The 27,898-nt window shown below is 48.4% G+C and overlaps 1 protein-coding gene across 1 annotated transcript in view; it reads left to right on the plus strand.

Annotated features, from left to right (window-relative positions):
- Positions 1 to 27,898, plus strand: part of AHNAK (AHNAK nucleoprotein) — an 88,599-nt gene that overhangs the window by 39,712 nt on the left and 20,989 nt on the right. The window contains exon 5 of the mRNA XM_076001819.1: positions 13,064 to 13,163. Within this exon, the coding sequence (XP_075857934.1) occupies positions 13,064 to 13,163 (100 nt within the window). The remainder of the gene's footprint in view (positions 1 to 13,063; positions 13,164 to 27,898) is intronic.

Genomic DNA, 27,898 nt, shown 5'->3' on the forward strand with positions numbered 1-27,898 from the left:
ATCGTAAAAGGGCGTGGAGAGGGAGGGGAAGAAAAAGGACGGCAAGGACTCACAGGAAGCGGGGACGACGCCCAAGGGTGGCCTTGGTGAGAAATAGCTCCGCTTCCCACCTCCATAAGTCCCTGCTGGTGACCCAACTACATTTACAATCTAAAGCAGCGCGCTTGCAACATCGAGGCAAGTTCCCCCGCTTCACCCTTAAGCCCCCCATCCTGCAATCCTGGGGTCTTCGGTGTGCAGGGAGTGAGAGAGCCTGGTCTCTAGGGAGCCTCTGCCGCCACGCCCCCTTCGGCCGAACTGCCAATCGCCTGGCCGAATCCGGGTCCCGGGATCCGTTGCCAGGCAGAGTTTCATCCCCTTGGGTTGCTGTGAGCCTCCTGCGCCCCGCGCCCTCTGTGCTCTGCGCTAGGCACTGAGGCGAGGCGAGGGGGTGGGGGGCGAGCAGGCGGGAAAGAGGACCGGGATTGGGGGTCGTTGGGAGGTTGCTGGGGCCAGGTTCACATCTCCCAGGGCGTGGCCGCAGGAGCTCACTCCTTACCTTGCTGGGTCCCCAAACCCGCAACAGTGCACGTCACAAGCTTTTGCCTTTATCCAGACTTCCTTCAAACGATAGCTTTGTACCCTGAGAAACTCCTGTTCTGGCCGGGTGAGGTGGATCACGCCTGTAATCCTAGGGAGTTCGAGACCAGCCTGAGCAAGAGCGAGACCCCATCTCTACTAAAAATAGAAAGAAATTAGCTGGACAACTAAAAATATATAGAAAAATTTAGCCGGGCATGGTGGTGCATGCCTGTAGTCTCAGCTACTGGGGAGGCTGAGGCAGGAGGATCCCTTGAGCCCAGGAGTTTGAGGCTGCTGTGAGCTAGGCTGACGCCAGGGCACTCTAGCCCAGGCAACAGAGTGAGACTCTGTCTCAAAAAAAAAAAAAAAAAACACAATTAAAAATAAAATAAAATAAAATAAAAACTCCTGTTCTGTAGCGTGTTGTCACATATGTTAAGATTTTTGAATATTTACATGTAAAAAGAGGGCTTTGGGGGTCCTGAGGGATAAGTCCCTCATGATTATTTCAGGTCCATCAGCAGGCCAGCTCAGGGTGTTTGGGACACGAGAGGCTGGTACACAGCCTCACACACAGCCTGGGTAGGCGCCCGCCTTGCTTTCTGGTCTGGGAGCCCAACATAGCCCTTGAATGATGGGCTACATGCAGGTCCCCACCCTCGGCCAGGTGACGGGGAAAGCTTTTGACAACCTTGGGCCCTTCCAGCCAGTGTGGTGTGGCCTGGGTTTGTGTGTTTTACCCAGGTGTGTGGTCTTCTCCAGGGCGAAGGATGGGCCCGGCGCGGCGCGGTGGCTCACACCTGTAATCCTAGCTCTCTGGGAGGCCGAAGTGGGTGGATTGCTCGAGGTCAGGAGTTCCAAACCAGCCTGAGCAAGAGTGACCCCGTCTCTACTATAAATAGAAAGAAATTAATTGGCCAACTAATATATAGAAAAAATTAGCCAGGCATGGTGGTGCATGGCAGTAGTTCCAGCTACTCGGGAGGCTGAGGCAGGAGGATCGCTTGAGCCCAGGAGTTTGAGGTTGCTGTGAGCTAGGCTGACGCCATGGCACTCACTCTAGCCTGGGCAACAAAGCGAGACTCTGTCTCAAAAAAAAAAAAAAAAAGGCGCACAGCAGCCAGCCTGGCCTCTGTCCCCTGTCTCCAGTGGCCAGGCAGTGGGGCAGGCTGGAATGTGAACAGTCAGGGGGAATGATGCCAGGGCATTTTCTACTTGTAAGATTGCAAGTTCGGCTCACAACTTGAATTTCAAGTGGGCCCTTCAGGCAGATAGGGAAGTCAGGTGAGAGAGTGGAGGCAGCTGCTGTGGATTGTCTAAATTCCTAGAATTTATTTTCTAGGAATTTAGCTGCAGGTGGGAGGAGTGGGATAAGCACCAGCAAATTTGCTGGGAGGCTGGGTGGGAGAGTGGCTTTTTGCTTTTCTCTGTTTGAACACCATGTTTTCCCCCAAATTAGTTATCTCTTGAATCATATCTAAGCGACAAATTAGTGCTTTGAGACAAAAGCTTTTTTTTATTTTTTGAGACAGAGTTCCCCAGGCTTGAGTGCAGTGTCGTCAGCCTAGCTCACAGCAACCTCAAACTCCTGGGCTCAAACAATCCTTCTGCCTTAGCCTCCAAGTAGCTGGGACCACAGGCATGTACCACCATGTCTGGCTAGTTTTTTCTATATATTTTTAGTTGGCCAATTAATTTTTTTCTATTTTTAGTAGAGATGGGGGGGTCTCCCTCTTGCTCAGGCTGGTCTTGAACTCCTGAGCTCAAACGATCCGCCCGCCTCGGCCTCCCAAAGTGCTAGGATTGATTACAGGCGTGAGCCACGGTGCCCGGCCTAAAAACTTTTTTTTAACTGAGCTGCAATCCTCTTATGGAGGAAAACCACTCCCTCTAAATACTGTTTTTGGTGATTGCCCTTTGTTTGAAGCAATTATTGTCACTAAATATGGGAAATTACACATTACTATTTACCAGAAGGAAATAAACACCTTGGATTAATCGGGTTCTGGCCATGGGATGTGATTCCAGACCTTGCTGGCCCTGCAGGTAAAAAGCCCACCCTGCACGTTCATCAAACACTTTCGTTGTTTTACGATCTCCAAAGGGGAAATGGTTGGATCTTGTGTGTCCCCCAAATCTTACTTGCCATGTTCTTGTTACGTAATCAAGGGGAACCTTTGATAGTGCCTTGCACGTGGCAGGAATAAGTATAGGAAAAAAACGTGGGAGTCAGGGTGTGTCCCCACCTACTCTACTCTGACATGGGTTGGGCTATTGGTTGTTTTGTATTTGTGAGTATTTGCTTAACTCTCACTGAATAAGGAGGCTTAAAAGTTGGATGGGAATGCTTTGATAAGCCAGCTTGAACCTCATCCAGGTTCACAGGGAAGAAAAGGTCTTGGAGGTGGCCCTGAGCACGACATGTCGCAGCCTTTCCATGCCCAAGCCAACGCTCGGGCAGTGCTTCCCCCGGGGTCTCCCCACTTTGGACTCTGGGCACTGTCAACCTCTGCAGCCTCAAGCTGGCCTCGTCGGCCCCACTCTGCTCTCTCCAGCCCCTGGTTTTCCAGCAGGCTTTTCTTCCTCCTCCATTGGGTTTCAGCTCAGGGGGCATTTCCTCCTGAAAGTCTTCCCTGACACCCCCATCTTCCCCAACTATCTCATGCAGCCATGTTGCCCTGTACTTCCTTGATTTTGGCACTGTTCATATTAAACTATCAGTGCCAGGCACATGGCAGAGACTTCATAAGCCATCCTATCGCTATCCGATCCCATCGCTCACTTGCCTTCAGCAAAATGTGCTCCAGTTTTCCTTCTGTTTGTTGCTGTCTAGCCCCTCAGTCTCCAAGGCATTAGCCTATACTTAGGGTAAAAACAGGCAAACACAAGTAAACACCAGAACTGATTCTCTAAGAAGTCACTGCTGAAGTTTTCAAGTTTGGCTGCTTTCCTTGAGCGGTTGATGAGTCTGAGTTCAGCTGCGATAAAGCGTGGAGAGTCTGCAGCCTGTCAGCTAGCAAACTTTTCAAATCCGCATATCCCCGCACCCAGGACTGCCTTGCTGGGGTGGAAAAGGAGGGAAAGGAAAAGCCTGGAGACTCGGAGGCGAGGACTTGAAGTTCCAGAAAGGTGGGGCTGTAGAGGGCTGATGTGTAGGGCAGGAAGATGATGGCCAAGAAAGAAGGGGGGGGCGGGTGTGGTGGCTCACGCCTGTAATCCTAGCTCTCTGGGAGGCCGAGGTGGCTGGATTGCTCGAGGTCAGGAGTTCGAAACCAGCCTGAGCAAAAGCGAGACCTCGTCTCTACTATAAATAGAAAGAAATTAATTGGCCAACTAATATATATATAGAAAAAATTAGCTGGGCATGTTGGTACATGCCTGTAGTCCCAGCTACTCGGGAGGCTGAGGCAGGAGGATTGCTTGAGCCCAGGAGTTTGAGGTTGCTGTGAGCTAGGCTGATGCCACGGCACTCACTGTAGTCTGGGCAACAAAGCAAGACACTGTCTCAAAAAAAAAAAAAAAAAAAAAAAAAAAAGAAAGAAAGAAAGAAAGAAGAGGGAGTGGAAGAAAGCTGGGGTGTGGAAGAGGAGGAGATTCCCCAAATCTGACCAGTTTGGTCCAGAACTGGTGACTGGCATCTGAAACATCACTCATTGCTTAAGTCTGGGAAGTGTGGCTTTTGGTTATTTTCTTCCTCATTGATTATTTTTATTTTTATTAATTAAAAAAAATTATGTATCTTTCTGATGAGATTCTGGGTGCCCCAGCCAGGCTTTGTTTTATTAAGAGAGGAAAACAAACAAAACACCTAATTTGTTCTCCCACCGTTCCTCCCTTCCTTCCTAGTGAATTTTTTGACCCGGAAAGCCCAGCCAGGATGTTGAGAGTTGTGTTTTCCACCTGAAGCAAGCGGTGGCTGGCCTTGTCTTTATTGCAGCTTGCTCTCCCTGCCCCCTGCCTGCCCCACAGTCCTGTTTGAGCCTGGCAGACATAGCGACAGTGGCCCTGTTGCCAGTGCAGACCACTGCAGAATGAGACAAAGCCCTGTGTATTTTGCTGGGCAGCACTTGGCCCTGATGTACTGACATGTGAGTGCAGAAGAGTATTTGTGGCATCCGGTGAGCAAATCAACCACATTCACACTGGGGTTTGGCAAATGTGTTTATTTTCCCTGGGTTTGGACAAGGTCCTTCTAGAAAGCAGATTTTGAACCATTGAGACCAAAAGTGTCCTGGGCCAGGGGGTTTTAATGTGATGCAGTACGCGTGAGCAATGTCCACACCCAGTTGTAAAGAGAGAAATGACCTGCCAGTGGCTCATGCTTATAGTCCTAGCACTCTAGGAGGCCGAGGCGGGCAGATCATTTGAGCTCAGGATTGCAAGACCAGCCTGAGCAAGAGCGAGACCCCGTCTCTACTAAAAATAGAAATAAATTATCTGGACAACTAAAAATATGTATATAGAAAAAATTAGCCGGGCATGGTGGCGCATGCCTGTGGTCCCAGCTACTCGGGAGGCTGAGGCAGAAGGATTGCTTGAGCCCAGGTGTTTGAGGTTGCTGTGTAAGCTAGGCTGACACCATGGCACTCTAGCCTGGGTGACAGAGTGAGACTCTGTCTCAAAAAAAAAGAGAGAAATGACTTGACAGTGTTCCCAGCTCAATGCTGCCTTGTTCAAATCTCGGCTGACACAGGTGGCTTCTGGTTCCTGTAGGCAGAGAACAAGCTTTTCCCAGCCAAAGGTGAGAGGAAAGGATTATTTACCATGTGAAGTGGTGAGTTAGGAATCTTTTAGTTGATCCTCTTAGCTTGAAGTGGCAAAGAAATGGCATCGAGGTGGCTCCCTAGCCTGATCTCCAGCATGGTCAGCTGGGCTCAGATATTGAAAACCCACTTGGGCTGGGCCTGGTGGATCGAGCCTGTACTCTCAGCTACAGGCTGAGGCAGGAGGATTGCTTGAACCCAGGAGTGTGATGTTGCAGTGAGCTGTGGTGATGCCACTGCACTCTAGCTGGGGTGACAGAGCGAGACTGTCTCAAAAAAAAAAAGAAAAAAGAAAACCCACTTGGATTTTATAAATCATCAGGGCAATTCAGACTTGCATACCACGCCCTGTGTCTCACCATCGGGCTCTCTGAGGGACAGCACGTAGGTTTGGGAAGAACAGGTTCGAACCTGACTCCGTTGGTTAACAAAGCCCGTCTTCCCTAGCGAACATGAATCTCCAGGCCAATCAGATTACCCCAGCCTTCTAGCAACCGTGTGAACGTTGCTGCGAAGCTGGCTGGGCCGGGCTCAGGTGGGGCAGCCAAGTGCCTGTAAGATGTGATTTGAAGGCTTTAGGAAAGGCCGCCCTAGCCTGAAATATCTCCCCTACTGGCTTGTCAAGGATGTCTGCAATTTCACCAGTATTGAGTCATTCCTTTGTGTTTACCTCAGCCCTCTCCTTGCCGTCCTTCTGTGAATGCAGATTGGGCCAAGATACGGGATCCCCTTCCCCTTCCCACCTTAAATCCTGCGTGTAGGTAGACACTATGTTTGATCTCTTGAGTAAGCCACTAGGCCTCTCTGGAGGCATTTCAAACTACCCTATTTCATATTCTGTTCAGCTTAGGAAGTGAGCTGGAAGCCTGGTGGCCTGGTGGGGGGGACCGAGGAGCAGAGGAAGAGCACCGAGGGCCAGCAGGCTCTCCCATGGGGCTTCCCAGAACAGCAAGGGGATGAAGCATGAAGGGAGATGTTCTCTCCCCCTTTTGGCCCAGGAGCACAGTTGGCTCCTGCGTGGGCTCCTTTCTTCTCTACTCACATGTCCTTCTACTCACTCACTTTCCCCTTGCTGTCTGTTCCCAGTCCTCCCATCTTTTCACTGTCTGCCATCATCATTCTAAGGGGCCCCATCCAGGAGGGGAACTCCCATTGTAGCCCTGGGGAGCTGGAGCTCTTAAGCCACACCAGAGCTTGGCCACACCCCTCTCCCTTTCCTGCCTTGGTTTTCAGCCTCTCCAGGAGGCTGGGGAGTGCTCAGGAGCTGCCCACAGACCTCAAGTTGTGGAGCTGATTGGAGCAGACACAGGGACTATTTAGTGAGTGGCTGGCCAGATGCTATGGGCCTGCACTTTAGCCTTAAACCCTTCTCATCTTTTCTTCTTTCTCTGGCTTAGAAGAGATGCCCAGAGCCCATCTATATCGTGTCCCTGACTCCAGGCGTATTTTTATCTCACCATGCCTCTATGCCTCTCTTCCAGAGACCCCCTCCCCCAAGGAGATGATGCCATAAACTCTACTGGAATATAAGCTCCATGTAGGCAGGGATTTTTAATATAGCCATAGGGTCTAGAACAGTGTCTGTCAATATTTCTTTAATAATGAACCTCCTCTTGTGGAAATAATCACAGCTGGTAAAGTACTTTCAACCCCAATGAATATTCAATTGGGTGGGTAAACATTTTTAGAACTAACATTCCCAAAGATTTAATTTTTAATGATACCGCCTAGCAATTTATTTTTTTATTTTTTATTTTTTTTTTAATTCTAGCCCCATCTGTTTGATGCAATTTATTTTTGTAAAAATTTCAAACACTACCATGGAAGTTCCCCTTGTTCCAAACTCAACTGCACGCTCCTCAGTGATAACCATTGGCATCATCTTAGCGTGTGCTCTGCAGACTTTGCTGTATGCATTTGGACATATTGGTGGGTTAAAAAAAAAACCCTATAAAGATTTGCTTCTAAAAGTTGGGCTAATAAAAAAAAAAGTAAAAAAATTAAAAAAGTAAAAAAAAACCCCTATAAGCAATATTCACTGTATTGCTTTGCAGTTTGCTTTTATTCCTCTTCACAATGTCTTGAAGGTGCTCTGTGTAGGTAAATACAGACCTACTTCATTCTTTTCCACTGTTGTAAAATATGCATGGCATGGATGAAATGTTGTATATTTGACAATTCCTCTATTGATAGATCTTTAAGTCATTTCCAGTGTCTACAAACGTCCTACATGTGCCACTTTGAGCACATATACAAGTATTTCACTTGGATACCTGGAGATGGATATCCTGTGCATTTAACATTTTATTTACTTGTATTTTATTTATGTTTTACTTTTTAAAAGATAGTATCACTCTGCTGTACAGACTGGAGTGCAGTGGCCCGATCATAGCTCACTGTAACCTTGAATTCCTGGGCTAAAGCGATCCTCGTACCTCAACCTCCCGAGTGGCTGGAACTATAGTTGCTCACCATCATGCCTGTAAACAGGGGTCTCACTATATTGGTCAGGCTGGACTTGAACTCCTGGCCTGAATCCATCCTCCTGCCTTGGCCTCCCAAAGTCCTGGGATCACAGGTGTGAGCCACTATGCCTGGTCACATTTAACATTTGAATAGCTAACTTCCAAATTGTGCTCCCCTACACCCCAGGCTGTATCCATATACAATGTACCCGCTTCTGGGTGTGAAAGCCCCTGTTTTCTCTATGCCCATATTGCTTTATTGATCTCTTTTATTTTTTTACCATTTTCTGTGATCTCATTATTAGAATAAAAATTTTAGTTCTTTCTTCTGGCCAGGAAATTGTGAGTTATTCCATTAGCAATGTAATCACATGTGTAGTAATAACACTATTTAACCCTATGCCTTCTGTTACTTTGTAACTATTTTACAAGGAATAAGCAACTAATCAAGTCTCTCCCCTTTCTTACTGGAACAGTTATGTATCAGTGGGGGCCTTGGAGGGCTGCAGGGGAGTGACCCTCCTCATCCTCTGTTTTCTGGAGTGGCTCCAAGGAGTTCTCCGGTGCCATGGCCTGCCCTTCCGCCAGCCACATCCTGTCCTGCCACACAGTGGCTGTGTCCTGGAATGACGACACCAGTCATCCAATCCAAGTACATCTGCTTCGGGTTTCTCCTTTGATCAGCTCAGAACACGTTAGCAGAAGTTGTGGGTTTTGACCTTTGCTTGGCTTTGATGATATAAGGCCCATCTTCAAGTCTTTCTTTGGTACCTTAGAAACTACGCCACGATCCTGCCTTAATCCTTTCTAAACTCACCTATCACCCAGTATAATGTTTTCCATGGAGAAGAGCGTTTTAGAAGGAAAAGCTTGGCCAGGTGAGGTGGCTCATGCCTGTAATCCTGGCACTCTGGGAGGCCGAGGCGGGAGGAGTTCGAAACCAGCCTGAGCAAGAGCGAGACCCCGTCTCTATTATAAATAGAAAGAAATTAATTGGCCAACTAATTATATAGAAAAAAAAATTAGCCGGGCATGGTGGTGTATGCCTGTAGTCCCAGCTACTCAGGAGGCTGAGGCAGCAGGATTGCTTGAGCCCAGGAGTTTGAGGTTGCTGTGAGCTAGGCTGACACCACGGCACTCACTCTAGCCTGGGCAACAAAGTGAGACTCTGTCTCAAAATAAATAAATAAATAAAGTAAAAGGAAAAGCTTTAAGAACATTTAAAATCGTATGCCATTTCATTTCATGGCTGTCTCGCTCCCCTACCCACACTTTAATGTCATCTGTTCTTTCTTCTGCTTTTCTCAACATCACATTCAAGATAACATCAAAATGGTGGTTGTGAAAGGATTTTTCTCCCTGGAAGTTTTCTCTAGGCATGGATCTTTGTAACTAATAAGATTTTCCTTCTTCCTGCTTGATGGGAGTGCCCTAATATTAATCTCTAATGATTGAATTGGAATCACCTCCCAGGATAGCTGGATTTAATAATGGCTTCCTCCTAAGTTCTGCTTTCTAGAAGGAGCCTAGGATTTTAAGGCAGTGTGACTTGTTTTGATTATTTCAGATTAATTTTGTATTTATATCAGAAAACCATTTGCTTACTGGTTTGATTGTTTCATTTTCTGAAGTGAATAGACACCAAATCAAACTCCTACTCTTTTATTTACTCCAGCTACTATAGAATCTTTGTTTTGCTGGCTTTAGTAACAATCTGTTCTTTCTAAAGTGCTTTACTTTATTTATTTTTTTGAGACAGAGTCTCGCTTTGTTGTATAGGCTAGAGTGAGTGCCATGGCGTCAGCCTAGCTCATAGCAACCTCCAACTCCTGGGCTCAAGCAAGCCTCCTGCCTTAGCCTCCTGAGTACTGGGACTACAAGCATGTGACACCAAGCCTGGCTAATATATATTTTTTATATTTTTAGTTGCCTGGCTAATTTCCTTCTATTTTTTTTTTTTAGTAGCGATGGGGTCTCACTCTTGCTTAGGCTGGTCTCAACCTCCTGAGCTCAATTGATCCTCCTGCCTCAGCCTCCCATAGTGCTACGATTACAGGCCTGAGCCACTGAGCCCGGCCTCTAAAGCACTTTAGTTTTTGGCCATGAATTACACCAACAAAAACATGAGGAGGTAATCTATATATTTAGCTAAGAACCATACTTTCTTCAGGATAATCTCTTACCTTGAATATACTGGCAACTTTGGTTTGCATGCCTATAGTTCCAGCTACTCAGGAGGCTGAGGCAGAAGGATTGCTTGAGCCCAGGAGTTTGAGATTACTGTGAGCTAGGCTGATGCCACGGCACTCACTCTAGCCTGGGCAACAAAGCAAGACTCTGTCTCAAAAAAAAAAAATAAATAAAAAAATAAAAGGAAAAGCTTTAAGAACATTTAAAATCTTACACCATTTCATTTCATGGCTGTCTCGCTCCTCTACCCACACCTTAATGTCATCTGTTGACAAATGTCAAAACTTTTTTTTTTTTTCACGTTTTCTAATATATACTCTGAAACATGAATGGTTGGTTTAGCGGTTTAGAGTGTGGGTTCATGAACTAGGTTTAAATCCCAGCTCTGCCACTTTCTAGCTGGATGATCTAGGAAAAGTTACTGAAGCTCACCGTGCTTCAGTTTCCTCTTGTGTAAAACAAGGTAATGCTAGCGTCTGCCTCCAGAGTTGCTGTAAGGAGTTCATATACAGGTTAAAACTATTTGGCATGTGGTAAGTGCTGATGAGTTTGCCATTATTATTATTATTATTATTTTTTTTTTTTTTTTTGAGACAGAGTCTCACTTTGTTGTCCAGGCTAGAGTGAGTGCCGTGGCGTCAGCCTAGCTCACAGCAACCTCAAACTCCTGGGCTTGAGCGATCCTTCTGCCTCAGCCTCCCGAGTAGCTGGGACTACAGACATGCGCCACCATGCCCGGCTAATTTTTTATATATATATCAGTTGGCCAATTAATTTCTTTCTATTTATAGTAGAGACGGGTCTCGCTCTTGCTCAGGCTGGTTTTGAACTCCTGACCTTGAGCAATCCGCCCGCCTCGGCCTCCCAAGAGCTAGGATTACAGGCGTGAGCCACAGCGCCCGGCCGCCATTATTATTTGATCATTGTTTCTGAAAGGAGAAAACATTCCTTTCATTTGTGGTTATTTGGACTTATTTTGAGTTTCATTTTATAACTGTAAACTGAACAAATTAAAAGGAAGAGTTATCAAATTCTTTTTTTTTTTTTTTTTTTTTTGAGACAGAGTCTTGCTTTGTTGCCCAGGCTAGAGTGAGTGCCATGGCGTCAGCCTGGCTCACAGCAACCTCAAACTCCTGGGCTCAAGCAATCCTCCTGCCTCAGCCTCCCGAGTAGCTGGGACTACAGGCATGCACCACCATGCCCGGCTAATTTTTTCTATATATGTTAGTTGGCCAATTAATTTCTTTCTATTTATAGTAGAGACTGGTCTCGCTCTTGCTTAGTCTGGTTTCGAACTCCTGACCTCAAGCAATCCTCCCACCTCAGTCTCCCAGAGTGCTAGGATTATAGGCGTGAGCCACCTCGCCTGGCCTCAAATTCTTGATTACTCAACCAAACTCTTTCAGGGAAAGGAAAGATTGTTTTTGTAAAATAATTCATGTCTGATTAATCTATTGGAATTTTTGAAATTTGTGGACAAAGAAAAATCAGTGGGATGGGATTAATCTATGTGCAGTTTTTAAGAGCCTTGGAAGTTTTTATGCCATTGGTTGTTAAAGAGATGCAAATATCATTCAGTTGAAAGAATATTACACTATTCATTCATTCAGTCTTCGTTTTTCATCTATCCAAACCACAAATGTTTCCAGAATGCCTGGGACACTGTGCTAGGCTCTGGGATGCAAAGAAAAATAATCAATTGTCCCAGCCCCTAGGAAAGTCTAATGAGGAATTTGTTTATTTCTTATGGTGAACAAAAATTTAAGTGGCCCCAACAATCCCCCTGGGAGCTTGGGATAGGAAAGACAGTACACCTGTCAGTAGGAAGCATGAGTAAGAAAATTCACCAATTCAAAGTGGAAGGTCCAACCTGCAGATTGGTTCCTTGCCTAACAGTAAAAAGAATAATAAATAAATATAAAAAGAAAATAAAAAATAAGAAAAAAAATACAAAGTTGAAGGTCCTGCCTCATTCCATCTATCCAACCTCCAAGTTACTTTCTCCTGAAGAAGAGTAATTTCTTGAGATGATGTTCAACTTGGGCAAACACGTGAAAGGAATAACCAGTTGAAGCTACCGATAGGAAGCATGATCTCCATGAACTGGTTTCTGTGTTGCTGCCATACGGAATCCTGGCATTGGCCAGGGAATCCTGTGGCCAGCTGGGCTCTCCTTCCTGGTGGGACCCCCTCAGCTGGTGGCGACCCCTGGATTTGAGATCTACCACATATGGCGTCGGGGCATCCTAGTGGCATTCAGTGTACTGGGTGGAACCCCTGCCCCGAGGCATCAGCTTAGTGCTGGCCCCAGAAAAGATGCTCAGTGGTGGCCGGGCGCGGTGGCTCACGCCTGTAATCCTAGCACTCTGGGAGGCCGAGGCGGGAGGATTGCTCGAGGTCAGGAGTTCGAAACCAGCCTGAGCAAGAGCGAGACCCTGTCTCTACTATAAATAGAAAGATATTAATTGGCCAACTAATATATATGGAAAAATTTAGCCGGGCATGGTGGCGCATGCCTGTAGTCCCAGCTACTCGGGAGGCTGAGGCAGCAGGATTGCTTGAGCCCAGGAGTTTGAGGTTGTTGTGAGCTAGACTGATGCCATGACACTCACTCTAGCCTGGACAACAGAGCGAGACTCTGTCTCAAAAAAAAAAAAAGAGGCTTGGTGGACAGTCACTGGTGAGTGCTCTGGTCCCTCCTGTGTCACACTGTTCGCTTGGCAGCACGCTGTTCCTCTGTGTTCAGTTTCACCTCATCTCTCTGCTTCTGCCACTGCAACATCCTTGACGACAGGGACTAGGCCTGCCGAGTGGATGACCTGAGACAGCATCGTCCCTTTGTATGAGTTTCACTGGATTTTCACAGAGGGGTGTTGTTCACCGCAGGCCAGGTCCCTGCTTCATTCCCTGTCATCTGTGGAACAGCCAGAGCTTGCAGCTCGGCGGGGCTGGGACGCGTTGGCGGGGTGGTGGTAGAGGTGGGGTCTCTGGTGTTTTATTTACCTGTAGTAGGCATTTGAGAAATGTTAATTGGTTGGATGATGTGATGAATGACCCAGTAATAATCTTTATCTTTGTTGCTAGAACACACCACAGCCATCAGCGCTGGAATGCACAGCCCAGAATAGACCGAAGGAAACCACCAGCCCAGCCGGGGCAGTTTCAGTCTCCACCCCAAACGCAGGTGAGAGAAGATGGTGGGGACTGAGAGAATGATAACCTTAATTACGGTAATGATACCCTTTATCCAGAGATAAGGCCCAGGAGAGCAGAGAGCTTGGCAGGTGAGCACGCCCTGTGGGGCTGTGGCAGTCCTGCCTGGACAGTACTGGCTCAGGACCCCAAGGCCCAGCCCCTCTCTCCCAGGGCCCGAAAAGTCAAGTCTTCCTTCTCTTCTTTAGGCTTTTTGAGAAGCTTGTAGGAAACGCACTTGCTCCGGGATTGCTGCTCTTTGGAAGGACTCTCAAGGGTTTCTTTGTATGCAGGGCTACTGTGGGACACCCATCCACATTTTCAGACAGTATCTATTAAACTCAGAGGCCAGGGTGGGGCAGAGACCAGAGACTGAGAATTAAAGGGTTAGAGTCCACTTCCAGTTGAAGATCTACCAGAGTTTAGGAAAAAGTCTTTTTGATCATATAAAGGAAATGCTTTCTTGGCCTCCGAAGAGGGAGACGCCCGTGTGAAGGATGAGTCTGAGGGGAAGGAGTGGCTGTGGGCAGCGGAAGTCCTGGATCACAAGGAGCTGAGTTGGGGACCATTGGCTCCGTTTAGGCCACGGCTATGTTTTTGGATTGCACAAAAATTAAACTGTTTTTGGAGGTAGCTGCAAACACTTAGGAATCAGGAGAATCACAGATAATATGGCATGTGTGGCCTCTCAGAACTTTATAATGTTCATCAAGCCTGCATTCCTGCATGGCAGCATCAGCTGGAGTAGAGTGACTGCTAGAGCTCAGCGTCTGCCCCATCCGCCCCTGAGGACCCCCCTCCTCCATCCCAGCCCCAGGCCAGGACCATCCCTCCAGGGTCTGCCCCCCCTTCCCTCACCTCTTCTCTCACCAGCCCCACCTCTAGCCTGGGGCGAATGTCCTTCAGCAAATAAATATGCATGAGCCCCTCCCCCTTTAAAGAAACCCTCCCTCAAGCCCAACCCCCTCTTGCTGTGCTGTTCTTTCACAACCAACAGATTTTTCAAGGCTCCCTGGTCTTTCTGTCATCCTTTGTTTTTTTCTTATGGTGAAGAAAAGTTTAAGTGGCCCCAACAATCCCCCTGGGAGCTTGGGATAGGAAAGACAGTGCACCTGTCAGTAGGAAGCATGAGTAAGAAAATTCACCAATTCAAAGTGGAAGGTCCAACCTGCAGATTTGTTCCTTGCCTAACAGTAAAAAGAATAATAAATAAATAAAAGAAAAGAAAAGAAAAAATAAGAAAAAAAATACAAAGTTGAAGGTCCTGCCTCATTCCATCTATCCAACCTCCAAGTTACTTTCTCCTGAAGAAGAGTAATTTCTTGAGATGATGTTCAACTTGGGCAAACACGTGAAAGGAATAACCAGTTGAAGCTACCGATAGGAAGCATGATCTCCATGAACTGGTTTCCGTGTTGCTGCCATACGGAATCCTGGTATTGGCCAGGGAATCCCGTGGCCAGCTGGGCTCTCCTTCCTGGTGGGACCCCCTCAGCTGGTGGCGACCCCTGGATTTGAGATGTACCACATACGGGATCAGGGTATCCTAGTGGCATTCAGTGTACTGGGTGGAACCCCAGGCCCACTGGGGACTCCCCGTCTGGGCTTAGGGCCCCCTCTGCACTCTCCCGTGGGGCCCAGGCAGCCCCCAGGGTGCTGGGCTTCCAGTAGACTTCACACCAAGCAGGGCCCAGGAAGGTCCCCAGAACAGTCTGCCTGCCACATAAACTGGACAGATGACGGCGAGAGCCCCTGGCCGGCTTCCCAGCACTTGCGCTGCTCCGCGTTCTTTCTTTGTCCTTTGGGGAGCAGGTTCTCGATTCTCACAGTGTTCGCCTTCCCGATGCAGCATTTTATTCTTGTATAATTTATTTCAACATGAGTAAGTGTCTTGGGATTTGACCCCTTCCCTCAAGGGATTTGTACACTGGATGCATAATGTCTGTTCATTCAGGGAACATTTGTTGAGCGCCTGCATGCGCTGAGTCAGGCCCTGAGGAGGCAGAGTTAGCAGCCAGTAGCAGGGATTCAGCCAGAGTCTGTGGAGCATGGAGGGACTTCTCCGGCTTTTCATCTTCACGTGTCTTGACTTAAAGTACAGCAGTACAGAGAGTATAATCATCCTGGCCAGGGACAGCTCTCCCCCCCACTCCCCCACCCCGCCCCCTGCCTCACCCCATCACGGAGTTTCCTTAGAAACCAACTTGCATGTCCCTGATGTCCATGGACTTTGAAGCTGGAGACTTGTGTAAACAGCACTTCTCTGGAATGCCAGAAACGAACCCTTTCTGCCCCTGCCACGAGCTTCCAGCTTTCTCCAAATCAGCTCCTCAAGGGGATTCTGCCGTTTCCCCGCAGTGTCTAACAAACCATTTGAACACAGCATGCTTTTCCCACGGTGACACGTCAGTCAGCTGTTGTCATACGTCGTCATTTTGGTAAATAGGAAGAAAACCAACCAGAGAGCAGTGCTGGGCTTTGAGATAAGGCTGTGCGGAGCTTTTGAATCAAGGCAGCCACGCCATGTCCTAAATGGTCACGGAAGTTTTGGGGGTGGGCTGCTGGAGAGTTGAAGCTACAAACGTGGAACCATAGAGTCATGCTGCCGGCTGTCACACTGTGCAGCTTTGAGAGCCGGTAGCCTAGTGAGTAAGAGCCCAGCTCTGAAACTGAACTGCTCAGGTTCAAATCTTGTTTCTGCTACTCCAACCTGGGGCAAGTTCCTGTTTCTTTACCTGTGAAATTAGAATGCTGACAGCACCTCCCTTGCGTGCTGGTGGTGAGGGCTAGGCCAGTTGGTACACACAGCAAGTGCTTAATAAATGTTAGCTGATATGTTTGTGCTCCTTTATTAGCGTCACACTGGCCCAGTCACCAGTTTTCAGAGCTCTCCCACCATTGTGGTCCACAATGTCCCCGTTCCTGTGGTTCCCGGCCCCGTGGCTCTCTCTGCTTCTGTCTGTCTTATTCCAGTTCTCTCCTCTTTCATTTTGTTCTGCCTGGAACAGGCTTCTGTTCCGAATCTGCCCCTCCCCATCCCGTGACCTCCCTCTCCCCGTTCTGAAGCCCCCCGCGTGGGGTGTCAGCACATATTCCTGTGCCCGTGGCCAACCGTGGGAAAATGCTAGGGTAATTTTTCATTTTTGTTTATATTTATAAATACAGACCCTTAGAGGCCCTTCCCAGTGGACTAATCTGAAATCCCCATCTATTTTTAAAAAACTGGTGGTAAAATAGATATAAAATTTACTATCTTAACCATTTTTAGGTATACAGTTCAGTGACATTAAGTATATTCACATTGTTGTGCAACCATCACCACCATCTCCAGAATGTTTTTTGTATTCCCAAATGGAAACCCTATTGCCATTCTGCAATAACCCCCCATTCCCTTTTCCCCAGCCCCAGCCACCACCTCTCTACTCCTGACTATATGAATCTGGCTACTCTGGGAACCTCGTGTAAACGTGTCTGGCTTAGTTCACTTAGTGTAACATCTTCAAGCTTCATGTATGTTGTAGCGTGTGTCAGAATTTCATCTCTGGCCAGGCGCAGTGGCTCACGCCTGTAATCCTAGCACTCTGGGAGGCCGAGGCGGGTGGATAGCTCGAGGTCAGGAGTTCAAAACCAGCCTGAGCAAGAGTGAGACCCCGTCTCTATAAATAGAAAGAAATTAATTGGCCAACTAATATATATAGAAAAAATTAGCTGGGCATGGTGGCACATGCCTGTAGTCCCAGCTACTCGGGAGGCTGAGGCAGGAGGATCACTTGAGCCCAGGAGGTTGAGGTTGCTGTGAGCTAGGCTGACGCCACGGCACTCACTCTAGCCTGGGCAACAAAGCTAGACTCTGTCTCACTCTTCCTGTGACAAATTTGTCCCCCTACAATGTCACCTGACCAAAGAAGCCGTCTCTGATGCCTTACATCAGATGTCCTCAAACTATGGCCCGTGGGCCACATGTAGGTGTTTTTGCCCATTTGTTTTTTTACTTCAAAATAAGATATGTGCAGTGTGCATAGGAATTTGTTCATAGTTTTTTTTAAACTATAGTCTGGCCCTCCAATGGTCTGAGGGACAGTGAACTGGCCCCCTGTTTTTGTTTTTTTTTTATCTATGATTGTAAATTAATGGCAGAAAAGGGCCCCCTGTTTAAAAAGTTTGAGGACCCCTGCCTTACGTGAAGAGACAAGCCCCTCTCCCCAACCTTGGGTACCACTTCTGTTTTTTTTACTCTGCTTTCATATTCTCCACTTACTTATTGCTCTCTGACATATATTAACCCTAATTTTTTTGTTTTCTTTTCCCTCATTTGACTGTAAGCTCCCTGAGGTCAGGGGCTTTGTTTCCTATTGTGGCATTTCTGGGTCTTAGTTCTTCATGCTACAAAACAAACCAGAGAACCACTAAGTTTTCTTCCAGCTCTGACATTCCATCTTGTGAGATACGTTGGGAAGAAGTGTCCGTTTGGACACAGGGAATAATGGTTCGTCAGTGCCAAGCCCCGAGCACTGGCAAAGAGAATGGCCAGTGACTACATTTCCTGAGGTCGCAGTGTAACGCTTGCCTTCCTGAGTGGGCTTTTTCCTGGCGAGTCTGCGTGAGTCACACCCATCTCCATCCCATTTACCCTGCTTGACTTTTCTTCACATTTTTCTCCTATGTGTTTGAGGAAATCAGACTTTTGTTTTATTTTGGTTATTTCTTATTATCTGTCTTCTTTTAAAGGTAAACTCCAGAAGGAAGGGGCTTTTTTGTTTAAGACTGTGTCCCCAGGCTGGGCGCGGTGGCTCACGCCTGCAATCCTAGCACTTTGGGAGGCTGAGATGGGCGGATCGCTCAAGGTCAGGAGTTCGAAACCAGCCTGAGCAAGAGCTATACCTGTCTCTACTAAAAATAGAAAGAAATTAATTGACCAACTAAAAATATACAGAAAAAATTAGCTGAGAATGGTGGCGCATGCCTGTAATCCCAGCTACTCGGGAGGCTGAGGCAGGAGGATTGCTTGAGCCCAGGAGTTTGAGGTTGCTGTGAGCTAGGCTGATGCCATGGCATTCTAGCCCGGGCAACAGAGTGAGACTCTGTCTCACAAAAAAAAGACTGTGTCCCCAGTGCCTTGGAACAGCATCTGACATTCAGTGGGCCCTTAGGCAGCATGTGCTGAGTGGACTAATGATCTGAGCACTTCTTCTGCAAAGTGCTTTTTCGGTCTAAGCCATAGGTGCATGCAGGAAGCTTTATTCTTAACCTTATGTAATGGCTGAGAAAATGGAGGCTTCGCAAAGTTGGGTAACGTGTCCGTAAGTGTCAGAGCTGGGACTGGATGTGCTTGTTCTTGGCTTTGGCAGCCATCAGTCGGGTGGGCCCTAGTGTCAAACGCATCAGGGCACGCTGGGTTACACTGTGGCTCTGCCTTCCCATTCCTTCTTTCTCACACTGTCCTGTGTGTGCCCTTCTTTGCTCCGATTATGCAGAGAACACATTGTGCAGATCATTTTGGCACAGGGCGGCATTTCAGAACTGGATGGCTTACTAGTGATCCTCTGGTTCTACCAATCCCCTTCAATTTAAAGCTGAAGAAGCTGAAACCTGAAAAGGTTGAGTGACTCCTGACTCCTGTATCGCCCTGAGCTATGAACCGATGGATTCGTGAGCCTGGTGTTCTCCTGGCAAACCTACGTGCCCTGATGCCATAGCCATGCAGTGGCCCCTGGGCTCTGGGTCTGCGAGGTCTCCTGCGATTTGGGTGCTGTTCAGTTCCAGGAGGAAACTGAACCTCTGATCTGGGCAACCTCCAGGTGGTGCTTCTTGGTGTGAAACCACGTCTTTCAAAATATCATCCTTTTGGTGTTTGGATGCACAAGGAGGGTGAGTCTCAGGACCATTCGTGGACATTGTCCTGTCTTCATGTTCCCGACGGTTCGCCCCATCTTTTTCCTCCTAGGTCTCTTAGAGGTTAAGTGCTACCAGGAGGAAGCAGGGCAAGTTCTCCTGCTTACTCTGCACATTAGGAATGAGGAATGTTTTAGTTCATGAATAAGCTATTGCTTATTGATGTTACGATTATAGATAAAATGTTCCTGTTCCTCTTTGTTACACGTGAAATTGCAATGAGCAGTACAAGATGAACTTGAGCAGTGTGGTCTCCACTCTGCTAGGGGTGGAAATTCAGGGGAAAAGAATAGTGGGGAGGGACAGCACCTGGTCAGGTTAAAATAGAAACTAACCCTTTTCAAACGTTTTTTATGTGTCAGGCACGACATTAATGCTTTATGTGACTTAATTCATTTAATCCTCATAATATCCCTCTGAAGTAGGTGCAGTTATATCTCCATTTTGCACCGAAGGCACAGGAAGATTAGGTAATTTGCCCAAAGTCATGGAGAGCTGGTAAGAGCAAAGCTAGGATTTTTTTTTTTTTTTTTTGAGACAGAGTCTCGCTTTGTTGCCCAGGCTAGAGTGAGTGTCGTGGCATCAGCCTAGCTCACAGCAACCTCAAACTCCTGGGCTCAAGCGATGCTACTGCCTCAGCCTCCCGAGTAGCTGGGACTACAGGCATGCGCCACCATGCCCGGCTAATTTTTTGTATATATATATATATATATATATTTTTTTTTAGTTGGTCAATTAATTTCTTTCTATTTTTTAGTAGAGACGAGGTCTTGCTCAGGCTGCTTTCGAACTCCTGACCTTGAGCAATCCGCCCGCCTTGGCCTCCCAGAGTGCTAGGATTACAGGCGTGAGCCACCACACCTGGCCCAAAACTAGGATTTTAATCCAGACTGACTCCAGAGTCCTTTCTGTTAAACGCCATATCCTATGGTCTCCGTGGAGGCTTCATGAAGGAGGAGAGACTTGAGCTGGGCCTTGAAGGAGGAGAGGCCCTACAGCATGGGGACGATCTGAGGATGGCCCAGGGATGCAGTCAGCAAGGCAGACCCAACAGGGAAGAAGGGACCGACCTCACTCGGCAAAGGCCGTGCATCGGGGAGCAGTGTGGAAGATGGCCGGGGCATTGGGGTAGGCACAGATTAAGGTCTTAACAGCTAGGCAGAAGGTTTAATTAATTAATTAATTTCTTTTCTTTTCTTTTTTTTTCTCCAAATTGCTTCTCATCTGAGAATAGGCAGAGGGTTTAGACTTGATCTGGAAGGACATAGCCTTTGAAGAGTGTTGAAGGGCGACTCGCTAGCAGCAGAGGTCTGGGGAGAGTTTGGGATGGCCATGGTAGGGCTGGGGGTGGAGGTGTGGAGGCAGGAGCAAAGCCCTGAGGTGTAGCTGTGATGGTGCTGGAGGAGTGGCAGAAGGGAGAAGCCTATGACACCTTCCTTCTATTCCAAGCTGCCTCCTGGTGAAGGAGCAGCCCAGCAACTACACAAGCTCCTCGGGTTTCTTACATCAGTTACTCATGGAGGGCAAACTCTGGGCTTTTTTGGGAGGGCGGAGGACATTATATACTGAGGTCTGCTTTCCTGTGGGTGGCTGTCCTTGCCCAGTGAAGGAGCATTTCTCCACGCCCCGCCGTGCATTCCGACTTGGTCAGATCAGAAGGCAGCAAATCCAGGGGGGATTTTTTTTTTTTCCTGCGTGCGAATTCCTTGCATAGCAGAGAGCTCAGGAAGGAAGGCTCGGTTTGAGGACAGAGGTCAGGGCTTCAGAGTTCAGGGCCTGCTGAGAAAGGGTCAGGTCCTTCTATTCTAATTCCATGTTGGCTTGATTGCCTCTGAATTGAGGGGCCTAGACCGAGCTCTGTCATAATCAGCTATTTAATTTAACCCTTGAGCTTTATTTTCTCCCACCCTTAACATGTCAGCTGCTAAGGGGATTTGGAAAGGAACAGAGGCAAGATTGGCAGGGGTGAGGGTTCTGTGGCTCTCGCTGTCCAGGATGGCTGGCCACTGGTCAGCCTGCTCCCTGCTGCGGGCACAGGCAGGGGAGCCTAGAGCTGACCTTCCTGGCAGGAAGCAGGGTCTGGGTGAGGCTTCCCAAGCCCTGCCTGCTGTCCTCCTGCTCCAGGTCAGGGGAGAGGGGTGTGTCGCCCTCCTACAAATCTGGCAGAATGAGGCCAGCAGGAGCACCTGGCACCTTATCTCCCTCTCCCCTGGATTCCAGCGTCAGAACCAGCAAAGCTTGCTTTAACTTTTTATTGAAGTAAAAAAAAAAAAAAAACAGTTGAGATATGAATATTCCCTAAAGCCACTTTGGAATCCTTTCAAGAACAGTTTCATAGCAAAATAGGCAAAAGGATAAGATTGCACGCAGGGCTGGATCACCCACTTGGAGAGCCGGTTCTAGAAAGAGAACTTGGGTTTCATGTCTTATCTGTTCCACGCAGAGTGGAAGAAGGTGGTCGGAGGCATTTGCTCAGAGAGCTGGAGGCCTGGTACTTGTCTAGGACGTTCCCCTCTGCACGGTGGCAGGCTCTTAGGGAAATAAATATCTTAGTGAAAGGGTCATGAGCAGTCTGGCAACTTTCTAACCCTTCTCGTACCCAAGGCAAAAATGTTCGCCTGACAAAAATGTTTGGGTAATGTCCTAGTGTGTTTACTACTTTACAAACCCCAAACTATCCAAGTAGTGTATCTCTTAAAAAATAAAAAAGTAAAGCTCTTAAAAAATTTATCCAGCTATCTTACTACAGTAAGTGCTGAAGTCAGTGGCCTTCGTCATCTTAATGGTGTCAACATTAGTGAAACACTTGTGTGTCTAGGCTTTTAACATGATTTTTGTCTCTGTGTACACTTTCCTCTTTTCTAAGCATTGCTAGGGGGGGCAATTTGGGGAAAATAAGAGAAAAAAAAAATCAAAGAAGACTCTGGGAGGCCGAGGTGGGTGGATCGCTTGAGCTCTGGAGTTTGAGACCAGCCTGAGCAAGAGCAAGACCCCGTCTCTACCAAAAATAGAAAGAAGTTAATTGGACAGCTAAAAATATACAGAAAAAATTAGCTGGGCATGGTGGTGCATGCCTGTAGTCCCAGCTACTCGGGAGGCTGAGGCAGCAGGATCCCTTGAGCCCAGGAGTTTGAGGTTGCTATGAGCTAGGCTGATGCCACGCACTGTAGCCCAGGCAAGAGAATGAGACTCTGTCTCACAGAAAAAAAAAAAAAAAAAAATCAAAGAAGAGGCACTTTTGCATCAATGCTCCCCTCAGGTCTTGAAAGTGCTTAAAATAACTAGGTGATAACTACTGTGTTCTGGGTCTGTGGGGGAGGCCTGGGGAGAGCCCTGGCAGGGAGGAGAGAGGGGTCCAGTCTTAGTATGAAGAGACATGAGGGGCTAAGCCCCCTCCTGCCCAGCCCCTGGGCTCTGGCTGGGAAGAAGGGAATGTGTGTGTTGACCAGCCCTGCCCAGCCCTGCCTGGGAGGCTGTGGGAGGTGGTTAGAGACCATCCCAAGAGAATACAAGGGGGGAGGCTGGGAGATAAGGAGGCAGGTGCTTTGTGCTCCAGAGACAGCTGTCTTCTAGAGGAGGATTCCCGGAGGCTTCTGAGTTCAACCACTGCCACCAACCTGGCTTCTATTTGCTCTTGGCGTCACCATCCCAACCTTCTTTCTCTTCCTCAAATGTACCAGAGGCCTCTGGGCCTTTGCACATGCTATTCCTGGGCCGGGAATGCCCTGAAGCCAGTTGTCCTCCAGGTTTGGGCACGGCGGTAACCAGCTCAGGAAAGCCTTGGGCCAGGGCTTGGGGATCTGCTTTCATGTCTTCTCATGGCATAACTCCTCCTGCACCTGCAGCAGCCCCTTCTGGGCCCCTCTCTCTCACTGGGCCATGAGCCTCCTCACCTGTGGCCAGGTGCTCCTTTCTGCCAGGTAGCTTTTCAGAGGCCTGAGAGTGGGAGAAGGGAGACCCCTGCTGTCTGTAAGCACCAGATGTTGGGACGTCTCTCTGCAACCCTGTGACTCTGCTCACCCAAGATCCAGCACAGTGCCCAGGGGTGCTCAGGAAATGTCCTGGCCTGACCGGACTCACTTTTGCAGAGCAGCTATCACACACCTGACACCTTATATTCCTTATCTCATGTGACCTTAGCAAGGACCGTGTGAGGATAGTGTTGTGTCCATTTACATATAAGGAAACTGAGGCTCAGTAGGTTTGGTCACTTGGTTGAGGTGACACAGCTGTTAGGTGGTGGCAATCTTCAGTCCTTACACTCAGGTTGCATAGCACCCAGTGGGGAGGGGGTTAAACATGTAAGTTTCTGGGCCCCATCCCCAAGATTCTGATTTTTGTCATGGCATTTAAAAAATTTTATTTATTGGCCGGGTGCGGTGGCTCACGCCTGTAATCCTAGCACTCTGGGAGGCCAAGGCGGGCAGATTGCTCAAGGTCAGGAGTTCGAAACCAGCCTGAGAAAGAGCCAGACCCCGTGTCTACTATAAATAAAAAGAAATTAATTGGGCAACGAATATATATAGAAAAAATTAGCCGGGCATGGTGGCACATGCTTGTAGTCCCAGCTACTTAGGAGGCTGAGGCAGTAGGATCGCTTGAGCCCAGGAGTTTGAGGTTGCTGTGAGCTAGGCTGATGCCACAGTACTCACTCTAGCCTGGGCAACAAAGTGAGACTCTGTCTCAAAAAAAAAAAAAAATTATTTATTTATTTTGAAAATTATTAATATTATTTTTTAAAGACAAATCCTAATTGTATACATTTATGGGGTACAGTGTGATCTTTTTTTTTTTTTTTTTTTTTTGAGACAGAGTCTCACTTTGTTGCCCAGGCTAGAGTGAGTGCCGTGGCATCAGCCTGGCTCACAGCAACCTCAATCTCCGGGGCTCAGCGATCCTACTGCCTCAGCCTCCCGAGTAGCTGGGACTACAGGCATGCGCCACCATGCCCGGCTAATTTTTTGTATATATATTTTTAGTTGGTCAATTAATTTATTTCTATTTTTGGTAGAGATAGGGTCTCGCTCAGGCTGGTTTTGAACTCCTGACCTTGAGCAATCCGCCCGCCTCGGCCTCCCAAAGTGCTAGGATTACAGGCGTGAGCCACCATGCCCGGCCCAGTGTGATCTTTTAATAGATGTATACAATGTCGAGTGATTAGGCCGGCCCGGTGGTTCACGCCTGTAATCCTAGCTCTCTGGGAGGCGGAGGCGGGCGGATTGCTCAAGGTCAGGAGTTCAAAACCAGCCTGAGCAAGAGCGAGACCCCGTCTCTACTATAAATAAAAAGAAATTAATTGGCCAACTGATATGTATATAAAAAAATTAGCCGGGCATGGTGGCGCATGCCTGTAGTCCCAGCTACTCGGGAGGCTGAGGCAGAAGGATCTCTCGAGCCCAGGAGTTTGAGGTTGCTGTGAGCTAGGCTGACGCCACGGCACTCACTCTAGCCTGGACAACAAAGCGAGACTCTGTCTCAAAAAAAAAAAAAAAAAAAATGTGGAGTGATTAAATCAAGTAAATTAACATATCCATCACCTCCGGTAGTATCACTTTGTTTGTTTGTTTTTATTTTTTTTTTTGAGACAGAGTCTTGCTTTGTTGCTCAGGCTAGAGTGAGTGTCGTGGTGTCAGCCTAGCTCACAGCAACCTCAAACTCCTGGGCTCTAGTGATCCTTCTGCCTCAGCCTCCCAAGTAGCTGAGACTACAGGCATGCGCCACCACGCCCGGCTAATTTTTTGTTTCATTTTTAGTCGACTGGCTAATTTTTTCTATTTTTTGTAGAGTCCGGGTCTTGCTCTTGCTCAGGCTGGCCTCGAACTCCTGAGCTCAAGCTATCCTCCCGCCTTGGCCTCCCAGAGCTAGGATTACAGGCGTGAGCCACTGCACCTGGCCCAGTACTATCATTTTTTACATAGCATTTTTTAATTGCAGTAAAACATACATAACAGTATTTTCCATTTTAATCCTTTTTAGGTCTGTGGCATTAAGCACATTTACATTGTTGTATAACTGTCACCACCAGCCATCTCCAGAACTTGTTATCCTCCCAAGCTGAAACTCTGCACCCTTGAAACACTAGCTCCCACTACCCACCCCCGGCCCCCAGCGTCCACGTTCTACTTTCTGTTTCTATGAATTTCACTACTCTAGGTACCGCAGATAAGTACAATTATGTAGCATTTGTCCTTTTGTATCTGGCTCATTTCACTGTCGTAGTATTTTAAACAAGGGCCCCTGGTAATCCCCGAGTAGGGGTCTGGGCCACTCTTAGGAAATTATGCTGGGGCACGGGGTGGGGGGAGTGCTGTCGTGGCTCAGGCTTGCAGGGGTGAGTTCATGGGATGGTGGGGCCAGTGCGAGTCAGGGCCTGTGGACTGACAGACAGGAAGGGGAGGGCTGGGGGACAGAGGGGCCCTGGGATGGGAGGGGGCTGGTTTCTGACAGGTACTGACCGAGGCCTCGGAGCTCAGGGTGGAAGGACCGTGGGGTGACAGTGTGTGGACAGGTCGGTGCAGGAGGGGTCGTGAGCTGTGGTCAGAGGCCAGGGTGAGGAGCCCGGGAGTGGCTGGGGGTACAGCGGTGGCATCCACAGTTGGGTGGGGCGGTGGGTGGGACACACAGGGCTCAGCCTCAGTGGAGGCACTGTGAGGAGGCCCCTCTCCAGGTGTAGAGGCAGTGGCGTGAGGGCGTGGGAAGTCAGGGCAGGCGAGGATCAGAGGTGTGGGAGAGAGGGTGGGGGACGAGGGAGAGGGGTGTGACATGCCCCTACCAGGAGGCTGCCTGTGCTTCCTCTTGAGGGGGTGCCATTTACCGGCAGCCTCCTGAGATGGCGGGAAGGGCCGGCCCCTGAGGGTGTAGCGGCTGCGTCCAGCACCCTGAGGCTCAGGCAGACAGGCCTTCCTGTCTCTACCTTTGCACCCTCTCCCCATGTGTCTTCTCTCTCCCTCTTTTCATTCTCGCTCCTCTGTCTTGTTTCAGCTCCCTTTTATTCCTCTTTCTCCCGGCTGCCGCAGAGGGGGCTGAGGCGCGCACGGCTCGTGCCTGTGTGTTCCTCAGGCCACGTCCAGCTGCAACCTTCATCCCACACGGGAGTGGCCCAGGGAGACATACACTTAAGAAAAGATGATGTTACCTATTCTGGATAAAAATTCAAACTTTTCTCTCTCTGTTGAAAAGTGAAACGTAAGCCGCTTTGTAACTTTATGAGGTCCTTGATTTTTTTTTTTCCTGTGAGGACAGGGACAAGCCTAGATTTTACTAATGTTTCCTCTTCTCCACAGGAGGGGCTTTGGGGACCCCCCAGGTAGCATCGCCACAGGGCTTTCTAGCTGCCAGAACCGTGTGGCTTCCAGTCTCCCTGCTAGCAAAAGCACCCCGTCTTCCTCCCTTGGTCCCCACTTCTGTGCTCCCCAATGTCCAATTCACACTGAGGCTCTCTGTCCTTTGTCCTTGCTCTGTCCTCTGTGCCACTGGTCCTCAACCAAGGGCGAGATATCCCTCCCAGGGAATATTTGGCAATGTCTGCGTTCAGTTTCGGTTGTCCTAGCTAAGGGGGGTTCTATTGGCATCTCGTGGGTGGAAGGCAAGGACACTGCTAAACATCCTACAATGCACAGACCAGCCTCCCACAGCAAAAAATTACCCGGCCCTAACTGTCAGAAGTGCCGCCCTTGAGAAACTCTGCTCAGGGTTGCCTGAACCACATTTGTGGTCAGAAAGGACTCCCCCGGGGACTGCCAGCCTCCCCACGGCACCATCGTCCCTGCAGCTGGCTGCAGGAGGCTGAAGCTCTTGTCTGACAAAAGTTCCCCCCCAAATCCTGCTCTTGTATTGGTGTAAGGAAAGTCTGAAGTTCTTTCACCTTGCAGGGCTTGGCCCCAAGTGGATGAGACACCTGGGCTGTCCGGCAGGGAGGGTGAGGTCCGAAAGGGATGGCCACAGGCCTGGCGTCTCCTATTAGCTAGTTCTCCTATCAAAGCACGCCAGCTGGGTAAGCACTGATTACTGCACACAATTTAGCTGTTGAGAAATTTTGTTTTTTCCCTGAAAGAAAAAAGAGGTGAGAGATGAAGGTTGGCTAGAGATGATGGTCTGGTGTATTAATATCATTCATAAGATTCTTGATCTTGCCCACCTGGGACGCCCACCTGTCCGACTCTTCATTATTTATTTATGTATTTATTTTGTCTTTAATCAGCACGCCAGCCTCATCCTGTGGCGGCGTGAGCAAACGTCCGGGTGAGGAGGGCTAACCTCTCAACTTCTGTGGCTTTGGTCGCCGGAGTCCAGAGCTCTGGGTACGAGAGCTATTCTCTAAGCGCTGTGAGGGTTTTCCACGTGATTTTTGGTTTATGATCGAACACTCAGACATGGGTGAACTGTGCTTTCAGCTTTCCCCATTTTGTCCACTTTGTGAACTCAGACAGTTTCACATGTCACCACCTTCTCTGTCTCTGACACCCCCCAGCAGAATTACCTGTTCCTTTACCTTGTCAAAGACTAAGTTACAACATATTTCGTTTACGGATCTTTTATTATGAGACAGAGTCTCCCTCTGTCACCCAGGCTAGAGTGCCGTGGCGTCAGCCTAGCTCACAGCAACCTCAAACTCCTGGGCTCAAGCGATCCTCTTGCCTCAGCCTCCCGAGTAGCTGGGACTACAGGCATGCCTGGCTAATTTTTTCTATTTTGTGTAGAGACAGGGTCTCGTTCTTGCTCAGGCTGCTCTAGAACTCCTGAGCTCAAGCGTTCCTCCCACCTCGGCCTCACAGAGTGCTAGGATTACTGGCGTGAGTCACCGTGCCCGGCCTTAGTTTACGGATCTTAGTTGGC

Source organism: Microcebus murinus, chromosome 4, assembly GCF_040939455.1.
Source record: "Microcebus murinus isolate Inina chromosome 4, M.murinus_Inina_mat1.0, whole genome shotgun sequence".
Taxonomy (NCBI): Eukaryota; Metazoa; Chordata; class Mammalia; order Primates; family Cheirogaleidae; genus Microcebus; species Microcebus murinus.